This window comes from Pocillopora verrucosa, chromosome 2 (assembly GCF_036669915.1).
Source record: "Pocillopora verrucosa isolate sample1 chromosome 2, ASM3666991v2, whole genome shotgun sequence".
NCBI lineage: Eukaryota > Metazoa > Cnidaria > Anthozoa > Scleractinia > Pocilloporidae > Pocillopora > Pocillopora verrucosa.
In genome coordinates this window covers 11,296,328-11,320,727 of record NC_089313.1, presented here as the reverse complement: position 1 = coordinate 11,320,727, position 24,400 = coordinate 11,296,328, and the positions used below count along the sequence as shown (strand labels likewise).

Genomic DNA, 24,400 nt, shown 5'->3' with positions numbered 1-24,400 from the left:
ATGTTAGTTTGGAGAGTTGGTATTGGATCAACTAATAATCCCCTAACTGATATTTTTCTTAATTCTCATCACTTGTCTGCTTGATATTGTGTTGATATTGTAAGGAGAAATTCTGTCTTGGTCACTCTTGAGAGTGAAAAGGTAAACATTTCTTTTTTGTCCCATTGTTATCTTTTTAGAACCTTTTATACCTCATGTGTAATTTAAGCACTGTTGTTGAGACAGTTGAAGTCAAAAAGCATAATTTTTAAATATTCTTAAAATAATTCTAAGTTAAAAATTTTCAAATCACAGTAGATCCATCAAAATTTGAGACTCAGTTGGTTAACTGTGACTACTAGCCCTGAAACATTTCATAGATCCCAAATTATGCTTCAAAGAGTTTAGGGTGAACTGAATCTGATCATTATAGATGAGCCACAGTTATAAAAAAGACTCAAGTTGTAACCAAAAAACTTTGATCATTTTGTGGTTGACTAAGTTTTTAAAAGATTTTCATTATAGCAAAATTAAATATAGATAAGGTGTCATGAAAATTGTTAGCAAAAGTACCCAAAAATCTCTCATGTCCTTCAGCATCTGCTTGTATTTAAGGGATTCCTTCAAAGCCTGTTTGCAAAAAATGAATACATAATTAAGATTATAATTATCTTTAAATCTTTCAAGCAAGGAAATAAATATAAGGGAAGGTGGAGATACAGAATTTCTCTTTGAGCATTTAAATCAACACATAAACATGCATGATTGTTGACTAACCACTCTCTCAAGTGTATAATTATCAAACAATGTTAAATTAGGCTTGTAAAATATCACAGTTTAAGATAAATGAATGTTTAATTATTTTTCTCACAATATTGAGTCAGGCTAAGCAATCGTGTACTGTTCACTGTGTTTTGATGGCGATACTGCTAGTCTTCTTCAGGCAACAAAGTCAAAATGTTGCTATCTATACATTTGATGGCCTGATTCTACAATCTGAGACAAACAATTTAACGCTCATTTATCTATAAAACCACAACGAACACCAGCACTTTCTGTAACATGACAGTTTTAGTAATAAATGCACAATCTATTTTATGATTGGCATCTTGTAACACATACACAAGGCTGTACAATACCTACATTTGGGTGTCCTTCTCTTAGCAGTTTGTGTATCACCAGCATTGCCTTCCAACACATTATAACTTGGGATGGGAGGGGCATCCTTCCCAATGAGTTCCAAAAAATAGAGGCTCCTTTCTCGTGCCATGTTCCAATAATTGCACTTAAACAAGGTTAAGAAATTTTTTTAACACTTTCCCAGTCCAAGGTATTTATAAGGTGGATAATGCTAAACAAAGGATCAATCAATATCCAGTAGGTAGTAAAGTGGAAAACCTATCTATTGATAGAAATTAAACTAGTGGATGGGGTTTCATGTTTAGGTGAGTGGTATGTGAGTTATTGCAGGTGTCCATAGTTTTCAAAATGAAGGAACATGAAAATCATTTTATCTTTAAATTCTGTTTGTCTTGAATCCATTTTTTCATTTATATCTCACAACATGATAATTTATAGACTAGATGTACAGTACTGTAGCTAATGCACTTAGGCCATAGATCTGAGCAGAAAAAAAGTTGGTTCATAACTTAAAGTACCTACCTTGAACTCAGTTAGTAGAGGTATTTATTAAGCATTTATTGATCCAGTTAATCCCCTTTGATCTAAACCTCATTATTGTTCATTAAAAGGATATTTCTGATGTGTTTCTCTTTGACTGCAGATTCAACATTGTTGACAGCTTTTCCTATAGCTTCTTGCTGCATAGGCAAAACAAGTGACAAAAATTTATTGTAGAACTTAAGGATTGGGAAACTAATAACCCCTAAGTGATAAGAATTGCAACCAGTAAGTCTTTCTACCTAAACTTATAGAACACTTTGGTATTATTGCAACTGAGTTGATAGTATCATTTGGCCACCCTAGAGAGTTCTTAAGGCAGATGTTTCAAGTATTAGTCCTACATCAGAGGAAACAGAGGGATTATGGATTAATAGTGATTTATATAAAGAAAAATGGACCAACGCTATTGGTGAGAACATGGTAACATAAAAAATACAATAATTAATTATTGGATTAGAAGCTTTCATTGATAATGTGGGGATTAAGAGTGCTAATCTTGAAAATAAATTTTTGTTCCAGAGTTCTAAAAAGCCACAAAACTCTAGACTAAAAATTTATCTCTCAACCCTGCACTCTCAATCACCATGGTATCCAGGAACACTTTTCATTTAACAAATTTATCCCCTAATCAGGTGACTTGAGTCACAATAAATACTAATTCCTATTTGACCTCATCTCATCAGTTAAATTAAGTAAAAGCTGTGAAAAGACCCTCAGAGTTTTTGGCAAGACACCAGCTACATGTAGCTTCATTGAAAAGCTCAAAATCTGCAAATAAATTGATGCCTGTTTAACTGAGTCAAGGGCAATATCTGCAAACTAAGAGCGTAGGTTTTTTCGGTGAAGTTTTCCATACTATGATATCTCTAATTCCTTCGGAAATGTTTGTAGTGAAGGTTCTTTGCGTGTTATAAATAGCGTCAGATTATTTCAGTTTTTCATGTTTAATGAGTTCGACATGTTTCTTTATGCCCTCAATCAAAAGGCGATGACTGTACAAATGTTTACAAATGCGATAGGAACTTGACAGCTTTTTAAAAACGTCACCGTTCCCACTTAAGTCTCAACTCAATGGCGAGCGTCAATTCTGTTAACTGTTCAGTCTGCTGTGAACATTTAGCTTTCAAAAAAATAAAAGAGCCACGTGCAACACTTGAATTACACTGAATGTATATCTCGTTACAATCTAAAGCCCGTCATTTTACTTAGATAAATTTTCAAGAGGAAATCATTCATTCTGCATTGTTTTTGTATGAGGCTAATTTTACGAATGACTTCCTCACATCGCTACGAACGAAACTTTTCGAGTAAAATTTGGTTGGTAAAACGGTTAAAGAAACATAAGAGATTTTTTCAGTTATAAATCAGTATTTCACTATACTATCGTGCCTCCCAAATGGAATTACTTTCGATAAAAAACCAATATATTTTTCTTTCGAGTTGAGATTTTACCTGGTCTTTCTGGAGTTTCTCTCGATCTTGAGTTAAACTTGGTCTTTTACTCAGTCCAAGCGCTGGGGTGGTCATGATTTACCCAACTAACATGTCAAATAAAAGATCAATTCACGTAAAAGCACGTTCTCACGCAATAAGTACTTTCAAATTGTATGCATCGCGATATCTCGTTCGGAGAACTCAATCAGGCCGCCAATTTCTTCAGAACGGTCAGGGCACTGGAAACAGAATAACTCTTTACCAGGACGCCCACCAAACGCGGTTAGACCGCGGTCGCACGCATACATACATATATACATACATACACTTTATTGATGCTCCCTAAGTGGGCTTTTCAGCTCAATAGAAAAAAAAAAAATACAAATATATAAATTAATTGAGAATGTAAATACAATAATATTATAATTACAAAATATATATCAATAATATAATATATCAACTTAATAAAACGTTTGCAAGATGACGTCTAAAATTCCTGGGGCATTTTAAAGACTTAATGTTATCATTCAAGGAGTTCCAGAGTTTGGCTCCTCTGAAAACAAAGGAGCGCTGCCCTGTTGACAGGCGACATAAAGGTATATCCAAAGCACCAGATGATCGAGTTTGTCTATTATGGACTTGAGAACGTGATTTAAACATATCAGCAAGATAGTCTGGAACAAGCTTGTTAATACATTTGTGCATCATAGTAGCGTCATTTAGAATGAGTTTCTCTCTAATAGGAAGCCATTTCAACGATCGCAACCCATCCGAAATATGGTCATACTTTCTTAGTCCCAGAATAATTCGCCCGGCAAAGTTTTGGACTTTTTGTAGCTTGTCAATATTGCTGCTGCTGGTATTACTCCAGACAGTTGAACAATATTGGAGTTTACTAAAGACAAAAGAATTTATTACTAACAGAAGTGTTTTCCTATCCAGGAGGTGTTTGATTCTGTTAATTTGGTACAATTTAAAAAGGCATTTAGAGGCAATCTCAGTGATATGTTGGTTATAACTGAGGTGTGTGTCGAGAAGAACACCCAAGTCCTTAACGACAGGCACAGGTGTTATTTCCTTGTCAAAAAGTGTTATACTGAATGATGACAGTTTCTTTAAAAGTTGTGGTAATCCAACAGCTAGAACCTTAGTTTTGTCCGGATTAATCAAAAGAGAGTTTTTACAGCACCATTGAGATATTCTCGTAAGATCTTCGTTTAAGGCGAGGATGGACGTGGGTAATTCGGCAGGTGAAAAGGACAAGTACAATTTATAGTCATCAACATAGGAGGCAGATAGACAACGTTTAGGAACAGAAAGGAGGTCGTTAACATAGATTGTAAACAAAACCGGACCTAAAATAGAGCCTTGCGGAACTCCGAACTCAAGTGGGAGTACTTTAGAAACTGCGTCACCTATTCGAACGCACTGTTATCGGTTAGAAAGGTAACTCTGAAACCAATTCAACGCACCCTGGGAAAAATCGAGATTTTGTAGCTTGGATAACAAGATGTCGTGTCGAATACTATCAAATGCTTTAGACATGTCTAATAAGACCATGATGGAAACTTTCTTGTTATCCATAGCCTGGAGCAACTGATCTGTAACGTACAACAGAGCTGTTTCTGTCGAGTGAAGCTTTCTATTTCCGCTCTGATGTGCTGCCAGTTTATTATTTCTAATTAGATGCTCCATAAGTTGTCCATGTACCAACCTTTCAGTGACTTTTGAGACTATTGGTAATAATGAGATGGGGCGATAGTTGTTAGGGACATCTGGATTACCGCATTTGAGAATAGGTGTAACCTCTGCTGTTTTCCATGCACGTGCAAATGTGTTGGTAACAAAGGAGTTATTCACAAGGTGGGTAATTGTTGTTAGCGTACTGGGTAAACTGTCTTTAAGAATTCTGGAGGATATCTTGTCCATTCCAGGAGCTTTGTTAGATGGTAGGCTTCTAATCACCCTTTCTACCTGATTTTCCGTGACTTGATGGAGAACGAATAATTCGGGGCTAAAGCGTTGTTTTCAAACACTTTAAATCTCAAGATCTGATTGTTAATTCTTCCCCCAAGCCGTTAAACATTTCCTTAAAAATAAGTTACGAGAATCTGGTTTTACATTTAGATAACATCTTCCACCTGATGAGTTTGAGTATTTTCATTACCTGTTTTCTGTATAATGTATGGCTTTCAGGGGGAGAATTTACCTGTTAATCACTTCCGAGAGTTTAAAGTTGAGATTTTGATTTTATTTAGTTGAAAGAGTTTCAGATTTAGGACTTTCAACTAAATGGCACCACTGTTGAATGATTTTGTTGACCGAAAACATTTTCAAGAAATAACAGACGTATAATTTTGAGCAGAATAAGAACTAATTGATCGCACAGCCGGTAACTACAGGCGAATGAATATGTTGCGAGTGCATTCGAAGTAAATGAGAAAGCCTGTGCTTTTAAGGGAAAAGAGAGCATTGGATGCACCCTATATGCAATCTGTAGTTTAAAAAAAGCGTTTCAGGAGACTTTTCAACCCAAACCTCGCAAAAAAATGATGTGGGTACTCGTTAAAATTAAATTACTCTTAAAAGATTCAACTTGCCGTACTTTTTGGGATTGTTTGATACACTATCTACAAATGACCGTGCTGAACTTCTGGCATGTATGTAATTATTACGCTGAAAAGCTTTTTGGAGTGCGTTTCTGGAGTCTTCTCTCCAATTGTAATGAAATTGATATAGGGGTAAGTTAATAGAGAACCGTGGTGCTTCATCAGTGGCCGGGTATTCCAAAATGATGTGATTTTGTCAGTTGAGTTGAAATAGTAAAAATAAGCCACCGAAGAGAGTCTCTAAATCTGACGTTATGAGCATTACCCTTTGCTCTGACGAAGTCTAGTGTTGTCGGCCCTACTCAGGGCTGAGTAGAAATCAACTGACAGCCCTTTGATCTCCGAGAATGTAACGCAGAAATAATGTAAACCTAATCTAACGAAAAATGATTAACCGAGCCAAAACATACAAAATACAAACTAAAACCTAAAATGGGGAACAACAGAAGTACATCACATAAGACTAATTAACAAAAGCTACAAGGACGCGAAAACTAAACTAAGCAAAAACCGAAATTAAAAGCACGAACAAAGACTACCTTATTATAGGAAATTAACGATGCACTTTATTCATGCCATTTTGAAAAAATCACGTTAATTGAATGCATCTTAACTTACGTCTATGTAAATTTAAATCATACTGTTTTACATCATTAACGTTTTACAGCACTTTTATTCTGATAAAAAAAACCTCATCTGCTCCTTGCCCAACTATCAATGCCTCCGAGGCACTATTTAACAATTTTTCTTTCAACTGGTCTTCGTATCGATGCGTTTCCCCGTGGGGATAGCTAACTTCTTCAGCCTTTCTTCTTAAAATTTTTCGAAAATTTGGCGTTAATTCAATTTATGTTAACCTAACTTTTGGAAAATTCGCGTTTATTTTGTTTAACGTAAATTTTCTTCGCGTTGTCATATCGTTAAAATCCTATAATGGGATATTATAAATCCAGGTGCCTACAATACCGTTGCAAACAAAGTTTCTTTTGTGCACTTAGATCCCTCTCGGGAAATGATAAAACCAACAATGGATGCTTCAATCGAAAAATTCTGACTTGTGACAACTTTGACGAGATGTTATATGGCAATATGAAAATTTTGGAGGGCACAAGAAAGAACTTTGGAAACATAAAAAAAATCTGAAAAATAACAACAAAAATAACAAGTGCGTACGGTAGCGATAAAGAGGGTTCATTTCCGGGATTAAAACTTCATCGAAGTGTTGAAGACCAAAGGTCAAAGTCCTGGTTGAGGAGCTCGTGACAAAGTTGCTTGGTCCAGAGTCAAGTCCAGAGTCCAGTCCACGTTCCAGAAGGAAACCAGATCATATGAAAGATTTATATCAAACTTATTAACAAACACTGACTGTTTGGGTTATAACTAAAAAAGATAACAGAAACTGTTACTTTTGAAGTACTTCTTGAAATATCTTCGCCCGCAGCAAGCACCAGTGCAACTGGATTTTTCATTTTTCAACTTGTAAGAAAAAGACTGGGGCGAGGTAGTATTTCTTCGGGTCTTGTCAATATGGCGGCTATTGCACAAATTTCAAGTCTTCAAGAATGGGAAGAAGAATGGCAGCACTTGGAAGAGGAGACGCGAACGTTCAAGGTTTATTCTATGTTCTTTTTTTTATCTAAGTTGACATCTTGGTTAGCGTGATGCCATGATAGCGGCGCCCGCGAGAGCACTTAATGATCAATGAAATAACTCGTGCATAAGTGATTTTTTTTATTTCATGAGCAAACCCGTGTTTACTAATTATTTGAATTTGCCTCTTAATGCTTGGAAATTTTTATCAGTTTCGATGTCGAGTGATTACTCACGAAAAAGACTTCTCTAGGAAACCTAATGCAATAATAAATGATTGATCACAATTTGGTTATCGATCTTCCAGCTTTTCACTCAACACCAAATCACTAAAATTTCAGCCTCTTTCCATTTTTAATGCATGATTTCCTCGACAGTAACGATAACCCTTCGTAGAAAACAGCTAGTAATTCCAATATAGATCGAAAGAAATCTTAGCTATGAATTGATAGCTTGTTCGATCTGAAAATATTTGTTTTTCATAGTGAAAGTGACAACGAATAAGACAAGGCATGTAACATAATTTTTCCAGGAAGAACATTACCTTGTTTCAAACGTCCGTTTAAAACAAAAACAATTTTTCTCGGTGATCTTTAGCAAACGAAGTTCCAAGACTATCAGCAGAAATTGGACGAGTTTCATTCGAGTCAGAAATCCTGTGCGTCTGCCGTTAATCAGCAAAAACGGAAACTGAGGGATTTTCAGGAGTCTCTGCAGCGGTAAGCCTTTTCTGTTTTGATAGCGATTAAAGATAACGCTTTGATTCCTTAGAGTGACAAGCATTTAATTTCTCCAAACAATATCACCTCTTAATCACACATTAAGGTCCTGAGAGTAACAGAACTAATCACCAACTAAATAAGCTCTTGATTGTTAAACAAATTCTCCTTATCAGCACCTAAGGAAATGTATAGAGAACAGTATGGAGAATATGCATACTCAGGGGGTTGATCCATGTAATCCTTATCATTGATGCACCTTTATAACTCATTTTACATTCTTCCTTCCACTTGAATGTGCTTTTCTTTATAACCAAAAATGACTCTATTAAAGATTATGAGATACTCATAGTTTTATTTAAGTTAAGCTCAAATGGAGATTGATCATTTTCCAGAATGCATGTTTTAATAAATATTTCACAATGTAAATTATAAATATTTTCAACAACTGGAAAATACATATGAGCAAGGTATTAGAACTTTACTTTATAACCGTTGCCTTTTTGATTGCTTGTAGGTTTAAAGATGGACCCCTCTCTGGTGACCAAAAAGCTCATTTTGTGAAACTTCAGACAAAAATCTCAGACCTTGAAAGAAAAATAAAAGATTTTGAGTTAAGCCTTCCTTCTCAAGCAGGGTAATTATTTTTATTTATTCAATCATTTATGGCAGCCAGATGGTTTATCATTGGAAAAGAAAAGTGATTCAGCATATTTAATTGATGGCTGAAAAACTGTAAACTTATTAATTAAACATATTTTAAACATATTAATTTTATTCAGTTCCCAACTGCTAATAATTACCAACTTCATATAAGGCCCAACCTGTTGGTAGGAAATGTTTCTCAATGCCCAGCCTCAAATAAGTGCTCACTCCCTCTTCCATCTCCAAACCTCCCCCTCACCCCCTCCCCCCCAAAAAAAATACTGTGAGGATGGGATGGGGAAGGGTTTGGCTTCAAGACAGTAGTTCACAATAACCTGATCAGGGTTTCCATATAGACCTTTTCAACAGGGTCCCAGCCAACTAAACTACAGCTTAACTGGGCTCCTATTATAAATTGCCTGTAATCTGTATATTCTCATTTTTAACAATGAATGTTATTGCTTAATTCTTGGACATGCTTTTCCTCTCCACAGGTTATTCCTAAAGCTATGCCTGGGAAACATCAATGTCTCACTTTACAATTCAAAGTGAGTTATTTTTCTATGAGTATAATGTTGAGCTCTAAGGACAGTTTTCAATACAATTTACTTTCCATGATAACTCTTTTGGAGTATATGATAGCCAATAATTTTTGTGTTTCTTTTTAGGATGGCATACAAAGATGACTACGAGAAGTTTAAATTAAAGATGACAGTGATAAGCATGGTTTTTACCATATTAAACTTGTACATCTTTAACTACAGGTATACAAATGGCTATAACCTTTATAAATCAAAACACATTCTTTGTTTCAGTGCCAGCAGCTACAAATGAGAATCACCCTTGCTCTTCTATGCTTAAAAGTTCACTGTTACATATATTTGAATATGTATAGTTCTATATTAATTTCCAGCTTCAGAGTGATTTAGGGGATCTGATGTTAAATACTTTGGAAAAATTTGTTTGAGTTCTCACATAATAAATGTCAACTAACAGTATATTTTATTTTGGGATATCAAGCCTAAAGTACTACTATTTGAGTACTTGCATGTAGGATGATAAAACTAGATGGAAGAGGTAATCCACTGGTCAGAGTACTCTTTTCCATTACTATCACAGTATGGCTGCCATTTCTGGGATCACCCTTAAAAAAAAAACTTGAACACTCTCATCTCAATTCCTAGTCACATTTGTTTCCTTTGCACCTAAACACTGATAAGCCAGCTTGAATGATCAATTTAAATCAGATTTGGTTTCCCATAATGTTACTGGTTTACTTTGTAAAATTAACCCTGTCAAGAGTAGAAGCAGTCAAACATGCACATACTTTCCCATTATAAAAAGGTCAAGTCTGCACAGGAACTGGCACCATCTCAAGTGTTCATGATTTCTTTTCACTGAAAAAATGACCATGAGTACTCTAGATCTCTTTGCTAGAGGGGGGGTTTAAATTGTTGACCCCCTCCCCTGACAAATTTTGCCAATTTTATCTTCTTAGTGTACATGGTCCATTCATTTGGACACATATCGTGATTGTGTACTATGAGTCTTGGTAAAAAAGGAAACACAAGGCCTAAAATAAATTTCTCTGATCTGAAATCCTCCAGAAATTCAGTAATTCATAAGTGCCTAAACTAAAGCACTTTAGAAGATTAAATGAATATTAATATTATTAATGATATTACCGTAATATGATTGTTGTAGGATAGCAGATGCCTTGTTCCATGCGATGTTATTGTGGTATTATAGTACACTAACCCTTCAAGAACACATTCTTATGGCTAATGGCTCACGGTATGAACCAAACTAAGTTATTTATAAGTACTTAGTTTGTCTTTTTTTTTTATTAATTCATTTAATTTGTCACACCTCTCTAGTGTTGATTTTTTCACTGACATTGTGAGTATCAAATAATTTGAAAAAATGACTTCAAAGGAATAAATCAACCCTTTAACCCCTTTTGTATCTAATTTCTCCTTACAATATCAACCCTGATTCAAACATTAAGGTCATGAGAATAAAGGAAATGATAACTAACTGAAGAAGCTCTTGACTGTTAAACAAATTCTCCTTACCAGCACACTAGGAAATGTATAGAGAACAGTAGGGAGTATATGCATACTGATGTTAGGGTGGAAAGGGTTTTAATACATTTATTTTTCTTTACACAGGATAAAAGGTTGGTGGGTTATGCATCATTATCTGTCCATCATTTTATCTGGGTTTCTTCTTATATGGTGAGTCATTTCACTTTTTCCATTCAAAGTAATTTATTACACTAAAACAAACAAAGATGGTTATTTAAATTTTGAGTTCAATGATCTATATCAACAAATGTTTTTTTCTATTCAGGCCAGATGGAAGGGTTTACCAACTTTTTAGGGGACAGTTTTTCTACTTTTCTTTATATCTTAGTAAGTATTACATTGTAAATTTTTCATTCTGTTAAACAACTAGACAGAGTCTCATAATTTGAGAAAGGTACTAAAGAAAAATCATATCCCCAGTCTCCCTCCCTCTGCTATTTTACCCTGATCATCTTCTATTTTTTCATTTTAAACAAACAAGCAGAACACTCATCATTTTATCATTGTGTTTCAGGTTTCGTTCAACTTCTGCAGTTTAGATATCAGTCAAGAGCTCTGTACCGATTAAGATCACTGGGTGTCAGCAAAAACATGGATGTCACTCGAGGTTTGTGTCAATTTGGACCCCTAACCTTTCTGCTAGTATTGGCTGTCTATCACATTTAAAATTTAACTTCCAGAAGTGATAAACATGTAACTTCTTCCCATCATATCCAGACATTATCCTGCAAACAGGTAATGAGAATACTCAAACTTATCAGATAGTAGTTGTTACAAAGTAAGTGTAGTGTATTCAGGTCAACTGGTTGCATTGGCTTACCAATTATTGACTGAGAAACAAATTGTTTTGCAGAGGGTTTCCATTCATGGATGTGGAGGGGACTAGGATTCATTATTCCTTTTCTTATTGTTGGCTATGTGAGTAGGATATTTCAATATAATTTATGTGGCAAATGATTTGTGTTTTAATGCAAATTAGCAAATGTGTGTTATTCTAAATAAATGACTGTAAATATATGAAATTCATTTATGTAAACTGAGATTAAAGAAACGAATATGGAAGCAATCGTCACAGTTATGAGCACTACTTAAGTAGTAGTGAAAGTAAGGCCTGAAAGAAATGCAGTGAACTGTGATTGAAGAAACCTATATGATTTTCATATATTTACAGTCATTTATTAACCACTTTGAGGGTTTATTTGGAACCAACATAATGACCAATTCCCAGTTGGCTTGTTGGCTCAGTTGGTAGAGTGCTGCACCAGTATTGCATTGGGCCTGGGTCCAAATCTTGTACAGGCCTGAATTTTTTTCAGGTCTTATTTTCACTACCACTGAAGTAGTGTTCACAACTGCAAGGATGGCTTCCATCTATGTGTTAAGTGTTCTATTCTTGGAAGATTTATCTTGCCAGTGTACAATATTAGCAAACAGATTCCATGTTGTTGTGTATCTGTTCAGAAATTGATCAAGGTGATATCATACACACATACGGCACAGCCAAGTGTGTTATTTAATATGTTCTTACCAAAATTTGATGTCTTCTGTGATCTTTTACTGGACACACCCATAGCAACAATGAATCCATTTTTTTCCTGTAATAAAGAGCAAAAAACTGGTAATGCTGACGTCATCTGTCCTCTGATAGAGCATAAGAACTAATCAAAATGTATGTGGAATTCAGCTTATTACACATGATTTTATTTCCACAGTTATTCCAGTTGTTCAATGCTTACACACTCTACCGACTGTCTTTCCACCCTTACTGCAGTGAGTGGCAGGTAAGGTTCCTGTGCCAATTTGTTGGAAGATGAATCACTAGTTTAGGGCAAAATAATACATAGATACATTTCTATTTATGCACCAGCAAATTTTTCTAGTTCAAAGGAGCTATTTCATGGTCTGTGTATGCTTATCTCCTCATACAAAACTACCTTTGCTTCTTTTCTAGTGCTCTTACATGTAAGAAAGCTAAAGGAATTCCTTCTACAAATTAGAATAATCAGGACTATCTCATGTCATAACAGAAAACCCTCCTGAGGCTCATGAAGTGCAAGAAAATTAAAATAAAGATTTAGGCATAGCCTTGTTGATAGTATTGCAGTACCATTTTGCTTGTATAAATGTTAATTGACATTAATATATTTTCAGGTTCTTGGCCTCAGTGTGGTATTTTTTACCTTGTTTGCTGGAAACATGACAACCCTCCTGTTTGTTGTGAGGCAGAAATTTATCAAGACAGTTTCAGTTCCACAATTACCTTGTAGTTAAATACCTCCCCCCAATGCAATTTAATAGAGGTGCCAAGGAGGCCTCTCTACAGCTTAAGATTCAAGTCTTGTTGCTAATACTGCAAATGCAACAAGAAGTGTGACCTTGATGTAACATCAAAGGGGGCTCACCATAAATTAAAATTGACTAATCAGACAGGTTAATTTGGGTCTAGAGTAGACCTTTTTAAGAGGAGCTTCTTGGAGACTTTTCATCAGTCATAAACTTTCTAGACCATGCAGTGATTCTCTCATATGAACAGAAATCTTGTTACTAGTAACCCTTAATTTATCTACTTTGTGACTCATGTCACATAAGACCTTCACAGATCGTCTCCAGCTCTTGCTTTCCACAACTCACTGCAGAATATTCATTACTTTTCTCTCTTTCAATGCCTTGCCTTGTGTTAGGTTTTGGTCTCCTCCTTTTTCTCTTTCCTTTCAGTGCTCATGCAATATTGCAACATAGTGCAATGTTGCAGTGAGTTTATAGATCGTCATTATGTGCTTAATCAACTCCATCTTTATCTCTCTATCACTTCATTAAGCAGCACCATTTCCATTCTTTTCAGAAAATCCTCCTTTATCATAATCACTGCAATTTTAGTAGAAAGAGAATTGTATTTATTTTTAGACTGACTTGGCAGGCCAGTTTTGACCTATGTTAAGCATCTTATGTTGGGGTTAAGAAATTGTATGCGGGTTATGACATGTTCTGTTCAATGTAAGGAAGGGCAGCCAAGAATGACCAATCAAAATATTTTATACACAGACGTTTTGGTTTTAGGAGGCCCAATGCTTTTGATTTGTTAGAGATTGGGCAACCAATGCAAAGATTATGAATTTACTAAGAACCTGCAAATGGCATTAAGTTATTTGAAGTACCTTTTAGCCAAGTTTCCTTATTATTATTTTTATTACCGATATTGTGACTTTTTATCATTAACAGACACTGTAACTTGGTTTTACAAAAATTTATGACTATTGTTTGGTGAAAGAGATCAGCATTCAACTTTTACATTTTATATTATCATGATAAATTAATGTAAAATAGTGATATCTTATAATGTACATGTTTCAGTATAGAGAGGATAGAAAAAGTGATGATTTTTGTGTTAATTTTAGAATTTGTATAGCTTGGAATTCTTTTAAATCAATTAAAATTTTTTTTCCTGTCATGACAAAAATCACAAAAGCAATTTATTCTACTAGAGATAAGCACCTTTCTACAGTGTCAGCTGTGTGCATATGGCACATGGATAATTAAAGGGAAATAGACTGCTATCTACTATGTGCCTCATGTGAAGTAAGGCCTTCACAGATGTCCACAACTCACTACAGAATATTCATCTATTTTCTCCCTTTTGACACCATGCCATCTTGTGTCTGTAACATGATCCAAAGACCAAGTGTTGGGGGTCACACATACTTCATAACAACCACTCATAAATTATCTGGTGAGCTGTAAATTGTCGAGAGAGAAAAACACTAGAAATTGTAGAATGACAGCTCTTTTCATATAATGATATGTCTTCCCTCAACTTCTCAAATTCAACAAAAAGGCAGTCTGCTGAAATTCTTACTTTGACTGGACCCTGATTAGTGGGAAAACTGTGTCCCTTCCTCAGTATTTTTCTTCCTTACTTACCTTCTAAACATTTCAAACTTTACCTTGACATCCTAGATACCAAGCATCACAAACTACCTATCACATTCTTAATTAAAGTAACGATTTCTAAACCTCAAACAAGCCAAAAAAAGAAAAACAAAACCCCAGTACCAAAGAAGCCCAGAAGTGCAACACCTGTAGAACCCTTTGACCCCTAAGGGTGTCTAACAACTAAGTTCTCCTTACATTATCTCCCCTGAATCACACATTCAGGTCAGGAGAATAAAGCAAATGATCACTGACTAAAAAAGCTCTTGATATGTTATATAACTTCTCCTTGCCAGCACCATAGGAAATGTGCATACTGATGGAGGGGGTTAATGGTCCACATCAACTTGTGCAGAATTAAGGACACCAATGATATAGCTTCAAAAACAAACTGACATCAAGTTTATTGAAGAGTCTGGTTACAGAAAATTGCCTTTATTTATTATTTAATATATTAAATATTGCATAATTTTTCACCCAAAAAAATATGTTGCAATTTTTATGTACATCAATGTCCTTGCCTAAGATTCAAAGTGAGACTGAAAGTTAAGACAGAAAAGGAATTCAAGATACACTTTAAATAAGTTCATTATTGACAAAAGGAAAACCGATGTGAAGTACCAGTGGTCACCATTACAGAGCTAGAGGAAACAAGTTAAGGCTGAAAGTAATTTGTCCATAAAAATTTGTTTTCATGTGGAATTTCTCAGTTTTTATTTCTTGTGGCTGTGATCCAGTTGATGAGAGATACCAAGTTGTCGTGAAACATGGATTAATCCATCCATTACACCATCCACCAGTCTGAATGACAGAAAGAAAGCTATTGTGAAAAAGTTGAAATGTTTGACACTATTTCCTCGAGTATTATAGTTTCATAGGTAAGTACATAGTGTGAATAACTAAACATATAATTTTTCTAGGGTAGACAAACAAGGTCAGGAAAAAGTCATACTTGAGAAACAGGGATGGGTAACCCTTTAACTACCAGAAGTGATTAACATTTAACTTCTCCCTATAATATCCATACATTATTGAGCAAACAGGTGACAAGAATACACAGTATTCGGTAGAATTTGTTATCTTGATCTAGCTCTAAATTCTTGTAACTTATTTACAAAAAAATGTGTAGCAGCTATAGGGGAGAGTTAACAATCAGATCTTGGGAGTTAAAGAATTGTGGAAGATCAACACAGACTGATTTTGACAGACTAGGCTTAATTTTTCAAGGAGAAACAATAAAATGGTTACCTCACTCTTTAACAAACTTAATAAGTTATCTACTGACGTCACCCACCTGTCTATAGGTTTGATAATAAAGGGTATTGCACTTAGTCCCACAATAGTTGTCATCCACATTTGGGCATTAGGAGGCACTCCTCTTGCATATCTGCTAAGAGTGAACCTAGATGCTGCACAAATCCTGTTGATTGTAAACCCTGGGATGATCACTGAAGCCAACCCCTGCCAGATGGCTGCCTCTACCATGGTTTCAACTGCTTTGCGTTTCTGAAGGTAGCTGGACAGATGGGTACTTTCCTGGTAGCATTGCCTCCCTTTGTCAATGGAGTCTGCCAGGCAGTAGGTGGAGGCAACTCCATAGCTACCAAGGTACATGAACCGAGGAATGTGGGAACGGAATGCCTCACCAAATTCATTGGCATATCCTGATGGGTATCAACAAATCTTAATGAAAAATGTTGAACTAAGCAATGATTATTAGTGGCTGGGGTCACATTTGGCATAGAATAAGTCATGTTGGTCAGTAGTCTTCACCCTTTCCATCCTAACATGAGCATTCATATTTTCTATATTACTCTCTTATGGTGATGACAAGGAGAGAGTGAAGGGAGACAATTATGCACCTGGTTAAAATGGGAACTTTCACTAAAATGTTTAGTCTTACGGCTAATAACATCGTTTTTTTTTTTTTTGGGGGGGGGGGGAAGCCTGAGTTGCAGATACAAGGCAGGAAGGGAAATGAAAATGCAAGGAGAAAACTAGGCTTACAAATGAATGGCAGAAAAATGTTGGCAGTGGTTAGTTCTAATATATCGAGAGCCTTGTAACAAACTTGTGACCAAATTTTCACAGAAAACACAATTTGGAGATACAAATAAATAGTTCCTATGAATTTGTAGTCTTCAGCTAAATTAAACAAATTTTTTGTTACTTTCATTTTGTTTCAACTTTAAAATAAACTAGGTCTGAGAAACTTTAAACTGAAGTAAAATTTAAACCACAATCCAGACAATCAAAATTATAGCTTGTTTGAAAACAAGCCTGGCAAAGGTTTTCATACAAGTCAAGCATATTTGGCATATACAATTTATAGGGCTTTTTAACAGAATTTCACCCTTTATTGTTTCAATACAGATCTTACCCAGATCAAAAAAAGCAGGGTAATATCACATTGACAACAGAAAAACATGATTAGTTCAGCCAGGTTTATGTTCAGAGAGAGTAAAAATTGGCGACAGAAAAGGAAATACATTGATTTTACATACTTTAGGGTTAAATTAGGCACTAACCTACATTTTCGTTGTTCTAGATTTGAAAGGTGACAAACATCAATCTTAAAAACTTCTGTGAAGAAAACAATTTCAAACCAGGTTTAACAAAAAATTTAAGCTTTTGTGTTTAAATTATATGGGGTTTAAATCCAGTGGAAAATCAATTCAACCTTCTTTTAAGATCTCCGAGACTTGACTGTTGACTAATTAATTACTTTTAACTTCTGACAAACACCATCTCAAGAGGCTGCCTTCTGGTGATTTCTTGAGGTCAATCCTATTTTACAACCTAATGAGTTCAAAAGCTGCAATTATGATAATGGAAGGTGAAAATATCACTTGTCTGATTCAAATCTATCTAAGTCACTCAAAACACAAGAATTGAACCTTGTGTCATTTCACGCTCTAGTTAGCTTACTCACTGATAGAGAAGGAAGTGGGTTAATGGTTCACTAATTTTGCAGGTATTTTAAGATAAGTCCTCTGACACATTGAGCTATTAGATAAACTAAATGCAATTTAAGTAAACTTTCATTGCAAACAAGATGTACACAATTTAAAGCTTTGTGCTAAGTTAGTGGAAGACAGAAAAACAACAGTTAGAGCAAATACTCAAAATCAAACAAATTTAGTGATGGCTGTCAGTTTCAGAGAACAGTAGAGTTTAAAAGGTAAAATACTTGTTTTAAAAACAATGAATTTTTAATAAAGGAACACTATTTATTATTAATAGCTCAAGGAACCAGGTTTTTCTGTCATTTGGTAAAAGTTCAACACTTAGCATTCTGTTTGCATTTTAATGAATAGAAACTGTTTACTGATGAAAATGAACACCTGCTGAAGACTTGTTTCAAACACTGGACTTGCTTTTAAGTACAGCCCCTTAAAACCTAAGATAAACAAATTGTTTTGAAAGGAGTAGTGCTCCTGCTGTGGTCCATGATCACAGACACAGAAAACCAGTGAACAACACTGTAAACCAGTCTTACTTGATAACACAGGAATGAAAACAAAATTTTAGCCCCAGGAAGCTGCCAGAGTTTGCTGCTTTGTTAGTGTCCAACTGAAACAGCTTCTTTTAAGTCAAAAGTTGGAACCAAATGGCTTGCAATTTTTAACATGAAGGTATGTGAAGTTCTTTACTTTGTTTTACACAAGTTTCACTCTAGAATCAGAACTAGTAAACTTATACAGTTGATTAACTTGCACGCAATTTATTTACATGGAGATTCCATCCTTCACTGCTTCTAACTAGAAAAAGTCGTCATACATGACTGGATGAGAGGAAAGAGACAAAGCATGAAAACTCCCTTAGAACGCTCTGCTACACAAATATAACTGTATTCACCAGCAAAATTCAACCATCAAAATCCTATTAATATCCTTTGATTTGACTAAAACTCTGCTTTAACAGAAGTTTAAGAAAGTTATGCAACCAGTAAGGATCCAGTAGAAAGGGTTGACCAACAAGGCCTTGGAGTAAATTCAAATCACAAGGTTTTCCTTTTTTCAAATTTAGAAGTGCTGGAAACCTTACATTCTCACACGTGCAAAAATGACTTCAAATATATTGCTTCTCTAAACAGAAAGCCTCCATAGATTCCAGGTGTCCTATATTTCAAACAGGTACCTTGCTTAAATCGCAATCAATTTAATTCACACATATTGATACAGAATATTCCTAGAAGCATCAGCTGCCAGTGTGTTTGCTTGCTACTCATTTCTGAAGCACAAGCTTCTTTCAGTAGACAAGGAAGTCAAACATTCAGCTAGTATTTATTGTCGATTGGCTTCTAGACTACCATTGGAGAATACTGGATATCCACTGTTTAACTCACAAAGAAACAAGAAAAAAAGCTGAGATTTTAAGAAACTGATAAGAAGTAGATTTCTTTACTTCAAAATCACATGACAAGAAGTGAAAATGTATTCTTGTTGATTAACAGCTCACTATTTTTTGCACATGTTGTGGAACAAGATCAAAGCTACAGCTAGTAAAGCTGTGAAGTTGTATTGCCAATATTAATCTGAAGTCATTTTTACAAGAAATAGGTAAATTTCATGGGTCACATTACGTAACAGTTTACAACTACCTCAGAGCTTATCCTGAATAAGGGTGTACATGAAGCAAGTTAGCATCCAATAGAGATAGCCCTTAGCCTTTTGAAACCAAGGTTGTCCCTTATAAAATTGTCAGGTTCAAAAAATGTAACACAAATAGAGGACAAGAGAAATGAGAACTATACATTATCACCAATAAAGATTGCTACTTCTCAAATTAAACTTCATTTGCATAAATCCGAAATTAGTCTACAGCACTTTGACCAAAAAGATCTCTTTCTAAAGGATAGAGTGAAACATCAAATCCTTAAAAATTTTGTCAAAACAAGATGGAAGAACAAAAAGAGTACCTACAACACATGTTGAGGACAAGAGACCCTGTCCCTAGGAAAATGGGATTTTGCACAAAGTTCCAAACAGTTTGTTAAAGTCCACTGATACCTCTTTCTATGGGTGTCTTGGTATTTTTGTCAAAAAAATCGTGCATAGAGCACGTTAACCACCATGCCACACGATGACAACGTTTGAACTTGGTTAAGAATCTCCCAAAAAGAAATCACTGTAATTTCATTTCACCACTAATGTAGGTACGAAATGTATACTTTCTATAAGCTATGTTATTTCCAGAAGATCTTGAAAACAGTCAATAAAAGAGGTACCTAAAATGCAGTCATCCCAAGAGGATCTAGCAACTTCTCATGTAAACCAGCTCCTGACGTGTTTTGAGAAAATTAGAGAATTTTTCGATGAAATAGTATAATTCTCCGAAACGGTAATGTTCGGATAAATTGATGAACAGCCTAAACAGCCATTTGTAAGTGTAAGAGCAAACAGCTGTGCATTCTGCTTTAATTAATGATGTCTAAAAGGGCTGTCGAGACGAAATAAGAAGCTGTTGACTTTCTTCTCCAGTGACCATCTTAAAATAAATTCAGAGCTTACCTAGATATCTTAACGATGTATCCCTGAAAACATCAACGTCAGAAACCTCGATATCGGAAACATCTTGCAGCTTTTCCACCATCATTCGTCCGCCAACATGACTTTTTTAAAATTTATTGTCTCTCACACAAGCCTCGTCTCCACGAACGTGGTAACTTCGTTTCCAGGATCATCTCCAGGGATAATGCTCGGCATTCCAACCAGCCAATCAGATTACAACATCGAATGTAAACATCACAACGAGTCAATTTGTTTTGGACACAACAAAAATTTTGTTAAATACCTAACGTTTCTAATGCATGCAAAGAGTTATCTAGCCTAATATTAAGAGGACTGGCGAACTGTTATTTAGCGTCCTGAATCAGTAACCGTGAAGTGAAAACTATTAGCGAAATGAATCAACGAAGATCGATGGAGACTTACTTCGAGGTTAGTCTTACAATTTTATCGCTACCTTAGAATTTTGAGACTTCTCTAGAGAAAACCAGAGCTCTAGGCAGTTTGCAAGAAAAATATCTCATTTTGGCAGACAGAGGTATGATTTTCTCCTGAAAGCTTGTGGATTCTAAAGAATCATTGATCCAATCGCGCAAAGTTACGGCATTTTAGTCTCCAGACCTGACGTATGCATACTTTCCTCGCCACAAACGTAAGTTTGCAGATTTGTGCCGTGAAAGTTACGCAAAATAAAACTCTCTCATTTGGCGTGTCTGCAATTAAAAACGCTTTTTCTAGCAGTACTTTTGATCAGATCGATTAAAAAACGAAATCAGTTTTCTACATACTTCGATCCGTTTATTCAGCAAGCACTGCAAAAAACACGGACCTATTATTAAAAATGACTAATATATGAATGAATTATGAATTTGGCCTAACAAATGCCTTGGAAACTCGAACATTTCTTCTATCTACCAGAAAGTGGGGAGATGGTGAGCTTATAATGAATTAGCATTCCTGCTTAAGAAAGAAAAAATTCACAACTGTTGAAGTCGCTTCCTATCAAAGGTGTCTGGCCCTAATTTAATACCGTTACAAATGTGTTAATATATTCATTATTTGACTTGAGTCATCCTTCACTGCTGGACAGCAGAAACATAATTTGCCCTTGAAATGCCTGTTAAATTATCAAAATGTGCACCTGTCGTATTTCCCTTGAAGTGACTGGTGGACTCAATGTATACCTGTCCCAACCTTGGGAGAAAATTCAGATAAGTAATAACATGATTTCGAGTTCAATTTGGTGTTAATAGGCAAGAGTAAATTTTTCAAAGACAACAAAATTGCATGAACTTGTAGGGCCAGTGCAATTTGTAGTCTTTGAGAAATCTACAACTGCTTATTACACCAAATTGCACAAAAAATCATGTTACTTGTTAGTAATTTACATGAAAAAAGCATCACAGAAAGTAAAGGCAGACAAAACTTTAACAGCAGGCATGCTATCTGTTAGTTGCACCTGTGTTGAAAAATGCACTTGTTTTCAGCCAATCAGATGTGCATAATTATTTCATTATATTATTAATTAGAAAATATTCTTATATGTTGAATGACTCTCACACAATGAGCCTTCCTGTCTATAAAGCCTTACTCTCTCTCTTTCTCTCTCTCTCTCTCTGGTGTCTAAAAGCTTCCTCTCTGATAAGTCTTCCTCCATCTCCATCCCTCCCTCAAATGAAAAAATAAAAGTTTAATTATTGTGATTTTGGGTGGTATTTGAAAGTCTCTATCATTGGTTTTCAACAAAAGAAATGAACATTATTTATTATGATACTCATAAAATCTGAGCCACTATTTAATTAGGAAAAAGAGATAAATTACTGGGATAATTTATATCTAATTGTTAATTCTCCCCTCTAGATTGTAAGCATTTCCTTTCAATTAGTTACAAGAATTTGGTATTCAATCAAGATAGACAATTACTAAGGCCCTAAAGGTGCTTATAAATGCAACTATGGTTGCTACCTCGGCATAATTTAACCCAATATCAATATTCTGTACACTAAAATACAAAAATTTTTCAGAATGGGAATAACAAGCAGGAAGAGACATCAATGCAAGATACTTTTCAAAACAGCAAGCAGTCAACTGAGGATGACACTAAAGGGATAGGAGTAGATTCTCAGACTGGTGATATTTCAAATAGCTGTAGAAAAGTATTAACATCAAGCAGGGCTACCAATGCTGTTGCCTTCCACATTCCCACAGGGCAACCAGTTTGTAGGCCACCACCAAAGCGTTTTTGTGACCAAACTACAGAAAGAGAAAACATAAGCCTTGAGAGACTCACAGAGAAACAAATAATGGCTGAAAGACGGAAGCAAGTGAGTTGATTAAATTGAAACATTCCTATGGTATAAAAAGAGTTGGATTCAGTAGATTCATTGCTTTAATCTAAAACTTTTGGATGTGGAAATTCATTAATTCAAGGTTTAATTCAAATCCCACAAATTTATAGTAAAATCGTAATCATAATAGTAGTTCTTAGGATGCTTTTGACAAGTTTCCATGCATTTCAATTGAAAAATTCAGTTCCCTTCAGGAACTGGCCAGTGGCCTGACAAATGACCTTGTCTTTCAGGAAAAATCATTCCTTGCTCTGTCTGTAAAAAGAAGATCTATTTCTCATAGTGATATGTGGAACAATTTAGATTGAAAAATTTGATTTTTTTTGCCTTTTAACTCACTAAATTAGGTAGTTTGAAATGTCTTCACATTTTATTTTATCTTCACAGCAACAAGTGGAACAGAGACTGAAAAGAATCCATGATCGACAAGAAGCTGCTCGAAAGCTTGCACACAATGTTGAACTCCTCCTACAACAGAAGTCTCTCATAAGGGCTGGGAGAGGCACCAGTCATGAGACACCCAAAATGACGTCTTCTGAACTTCTTGCTACAGCTCGTCATGTTGCAAAAGATTTTAGAACTTTGACATGTCAAACGACAAAAGATCTTGCTGTAGATGACAAAAACAACAACTTGTCAAAAGAACACCCACCTAAAGTCAAACCCAAAAATCAGAAGGAAAAACATACAAGCTTGAAAAAATCATCTGTTCATGACAACAGGAGCATTGCATTTACTGTTGGATTTGATGAAGAAAAGCAGCCTCTATCTCCAGTGCCCAAAGCTTTACAGAAGACATGCGCGAAGGACAGAAGTAAACTGACTGCTCAAGAACTAGACGAAAAACAGAGAAAGGCTATGGAAAGACGAAAAGTAAGTGAATGCAATTAACCATTTAACTCCTGAGATGTTATTGTTAATTTCCCCTTTCGCTGCTAAACTTTTCTTTGTAAATTATTTACAAGAACTTGGTGTTAAATCAAGATAACAATTTCTACCTGCTGAGTTTCTGTATTTAAATCACAATTTACATGTAAATCAATTCTGGGAGTAAAGGGTTGGAGGAATTTTTAGAAAGCATACCAAAGAAAATTGGCCCTACTATACCCAACAAATGACTCAAAATATTGCGTAGGAGTTAACACCTAAAAACCTTTGCACAAGCTAAAAGATGTCTTACCTTTGAAAATCAAATCTTGAAATTGGTTTTGTTTACTTCTAGAAAAGACAAGAGGAAAGAGTTAAGAGGGTTGTGGCAAACCGTGAAGCACTGTTCAAGTTGGCCTCTGACCTGGAGACATTCATGATATGGAATGATGCTGAAAGAAATGAATTGAGAACGTGTAATGAAGGAGAACAAACACATGAGGCTGCTCAATTAGCAAGTGAAATTGCTGATAGCTTTGATAGATTGAGTCAAAGGTATTCAAGAGATCTGAAGCAGGCTGAGGGTTTTCCAAGTGGTTTGTGGGGAATTAAGCAATACTAATTAATTAGTTTCTGAGTGGATTGAAAAGGTTTCTATACATTGATTTGCGCTGTGGGCTCGTCAGATTTTTGGAATTGTGTGAATGATTTCAGACCAAATTGCACTCCGATCAGTTCAATTACAATTAAATATTCTGCTAAACAACTAAGATCAGTAAGATTTTAGGATTAAGTTTTGACAGTGGTCAAATTAACTGACCTTGTAACATTATAAAACAGAAAAAAAAAAAGTGTGTAGTGAGTGTGCAGTTAAAATGTTATGAATTCACACATTTTCCCAAAATTTTTCATGCATGCAAAAAATTTTTACTGTACAACTCTAAAAAAGTGACCCCTTAAACCATTTAAGGAATGTTTATTATATCATGTTGGAGATCAGGT

At 35.2% G+C, this 24,400-nt stretch overlaps 4 protein-coding genes across 5 annotated transcripts in view; 2 read left to right on the top strand and 2 right to left on the bottom strand.

The window, feature by feature from the left end:
* LOC131771844 (huntingtin-interacting protein 1) overlaps window positions 1-3,319 on the bottom strand; it is a 28,319-nt gene extending 25,000 nt beyond the window's left edge. Inside the window, exons 1-4 of the mRNA XM_059087707.2 lie at window positions 3,115-3,319; window positions 1,738-1,799; window positions 1,123-1,267; window positions 553-609 (exon numbers count right to left, since the gene is read on the bottom strand). Of these exons, the coding sequence (XP_058943690.2) occupies window positions 553-609; window positions 1,123-1,267; window positions 1,738-1,799; window positions 3,115-3,189 (339 nt within the window). The 5' untranslated portion in view covers window positions 3,190-3,319. The remainder of the gene's footprint in view (window positions 1-552; window positions 610-1,122; window positions 1,268-1,737; window positions 1,800-3,114) is intronic.
* Window positions 3,320-7,095: 3,776 nt separating this feature from the next.
* Window positions 7,096-14,207, top strand: LOC131771840 (transmembrane protein 120B). The gene is made up of 12 exons (XM_059087700.2): window positions 7,096-7,316; window positions 7,893-8,014; window positions 8,532-8,651; window positions 9,154-9,207; window positions 9,328-9,423; window positions 10,364-10,453; window positions 10,831-10,896; window positions 11,012-11,073; window positions 11,261-11,353; window positions 11,600-11,664; window positions 12,459-12,527; window positions 12,898-14,207. Exons 1-12 carry the CDS (start codon window positions 7,233-7,235, stop codon window positions 13,015-13,017), a joined length of 1,041 nt encoding a protein of 346 aa, XP_058943683.1. The 5' UTR covers window positions 7,096-7,232; the 3' UTR covers window positions 13,018-14,207.
* An 880-nt stretch (window positions 14,208-15,087) lies between these two features.
* On the bottom strand, window positions 15,088-20,337 carry LOC131771843 (mitochondrial fission process protein 1). Its single transcript, XM_059087705.2, has 3 exons — window positions 20,187-20,337; window positions 15,968-16,337; window positions 15,088-15,474 (listed from the first exon to the last, which is right to left on the bottom strand). Exons 1-3 carry the CDS (start codon window positions 20,269-20,271, stop codon window positions 15,387-15,389), a joined length of 543 nt encoding a protein of 180 aa, XP_058943688.2. The 5' UTR covers window positions 20,272-20,337; the 3' UTR covers window positions 15,088-15,386.
* On the top strand, window positions 18,102-24,388 carry LOC131771842 (uncharacterized). Of its 2 annotated transcripts, none has more exons than XM_059087704.2 (4): window positions 18,102-18,308; window positions 22,208-22,507; window positions 22,919-23,404; window positions 23,754-24,388. In XM_059087704.2, the coding sequence occupies exons 1-4, from the start codon at window positions 18,303-18,305 to the stop codon at window positions 24,018-24,020; spliced, it is 1,059 nt and encodes a 352-aa protein (XP_058943687.2). In that variant the 5' UTR covers window positions 18,102-18,302; the 3' UTR covers window positions 24,021-24,388. The 2 variants fall into 2 exon arrangements, with proteins under 2 accessions (XP_058943687.2, XP_058943685.2); XM_059087702.2 differs by lacking the exon at window positions 18,102-18,308 and adding an exon at window positions 20,440-20,615.
* Window positions 24,389-24,400: the final 12 nt, after the last annotated feature.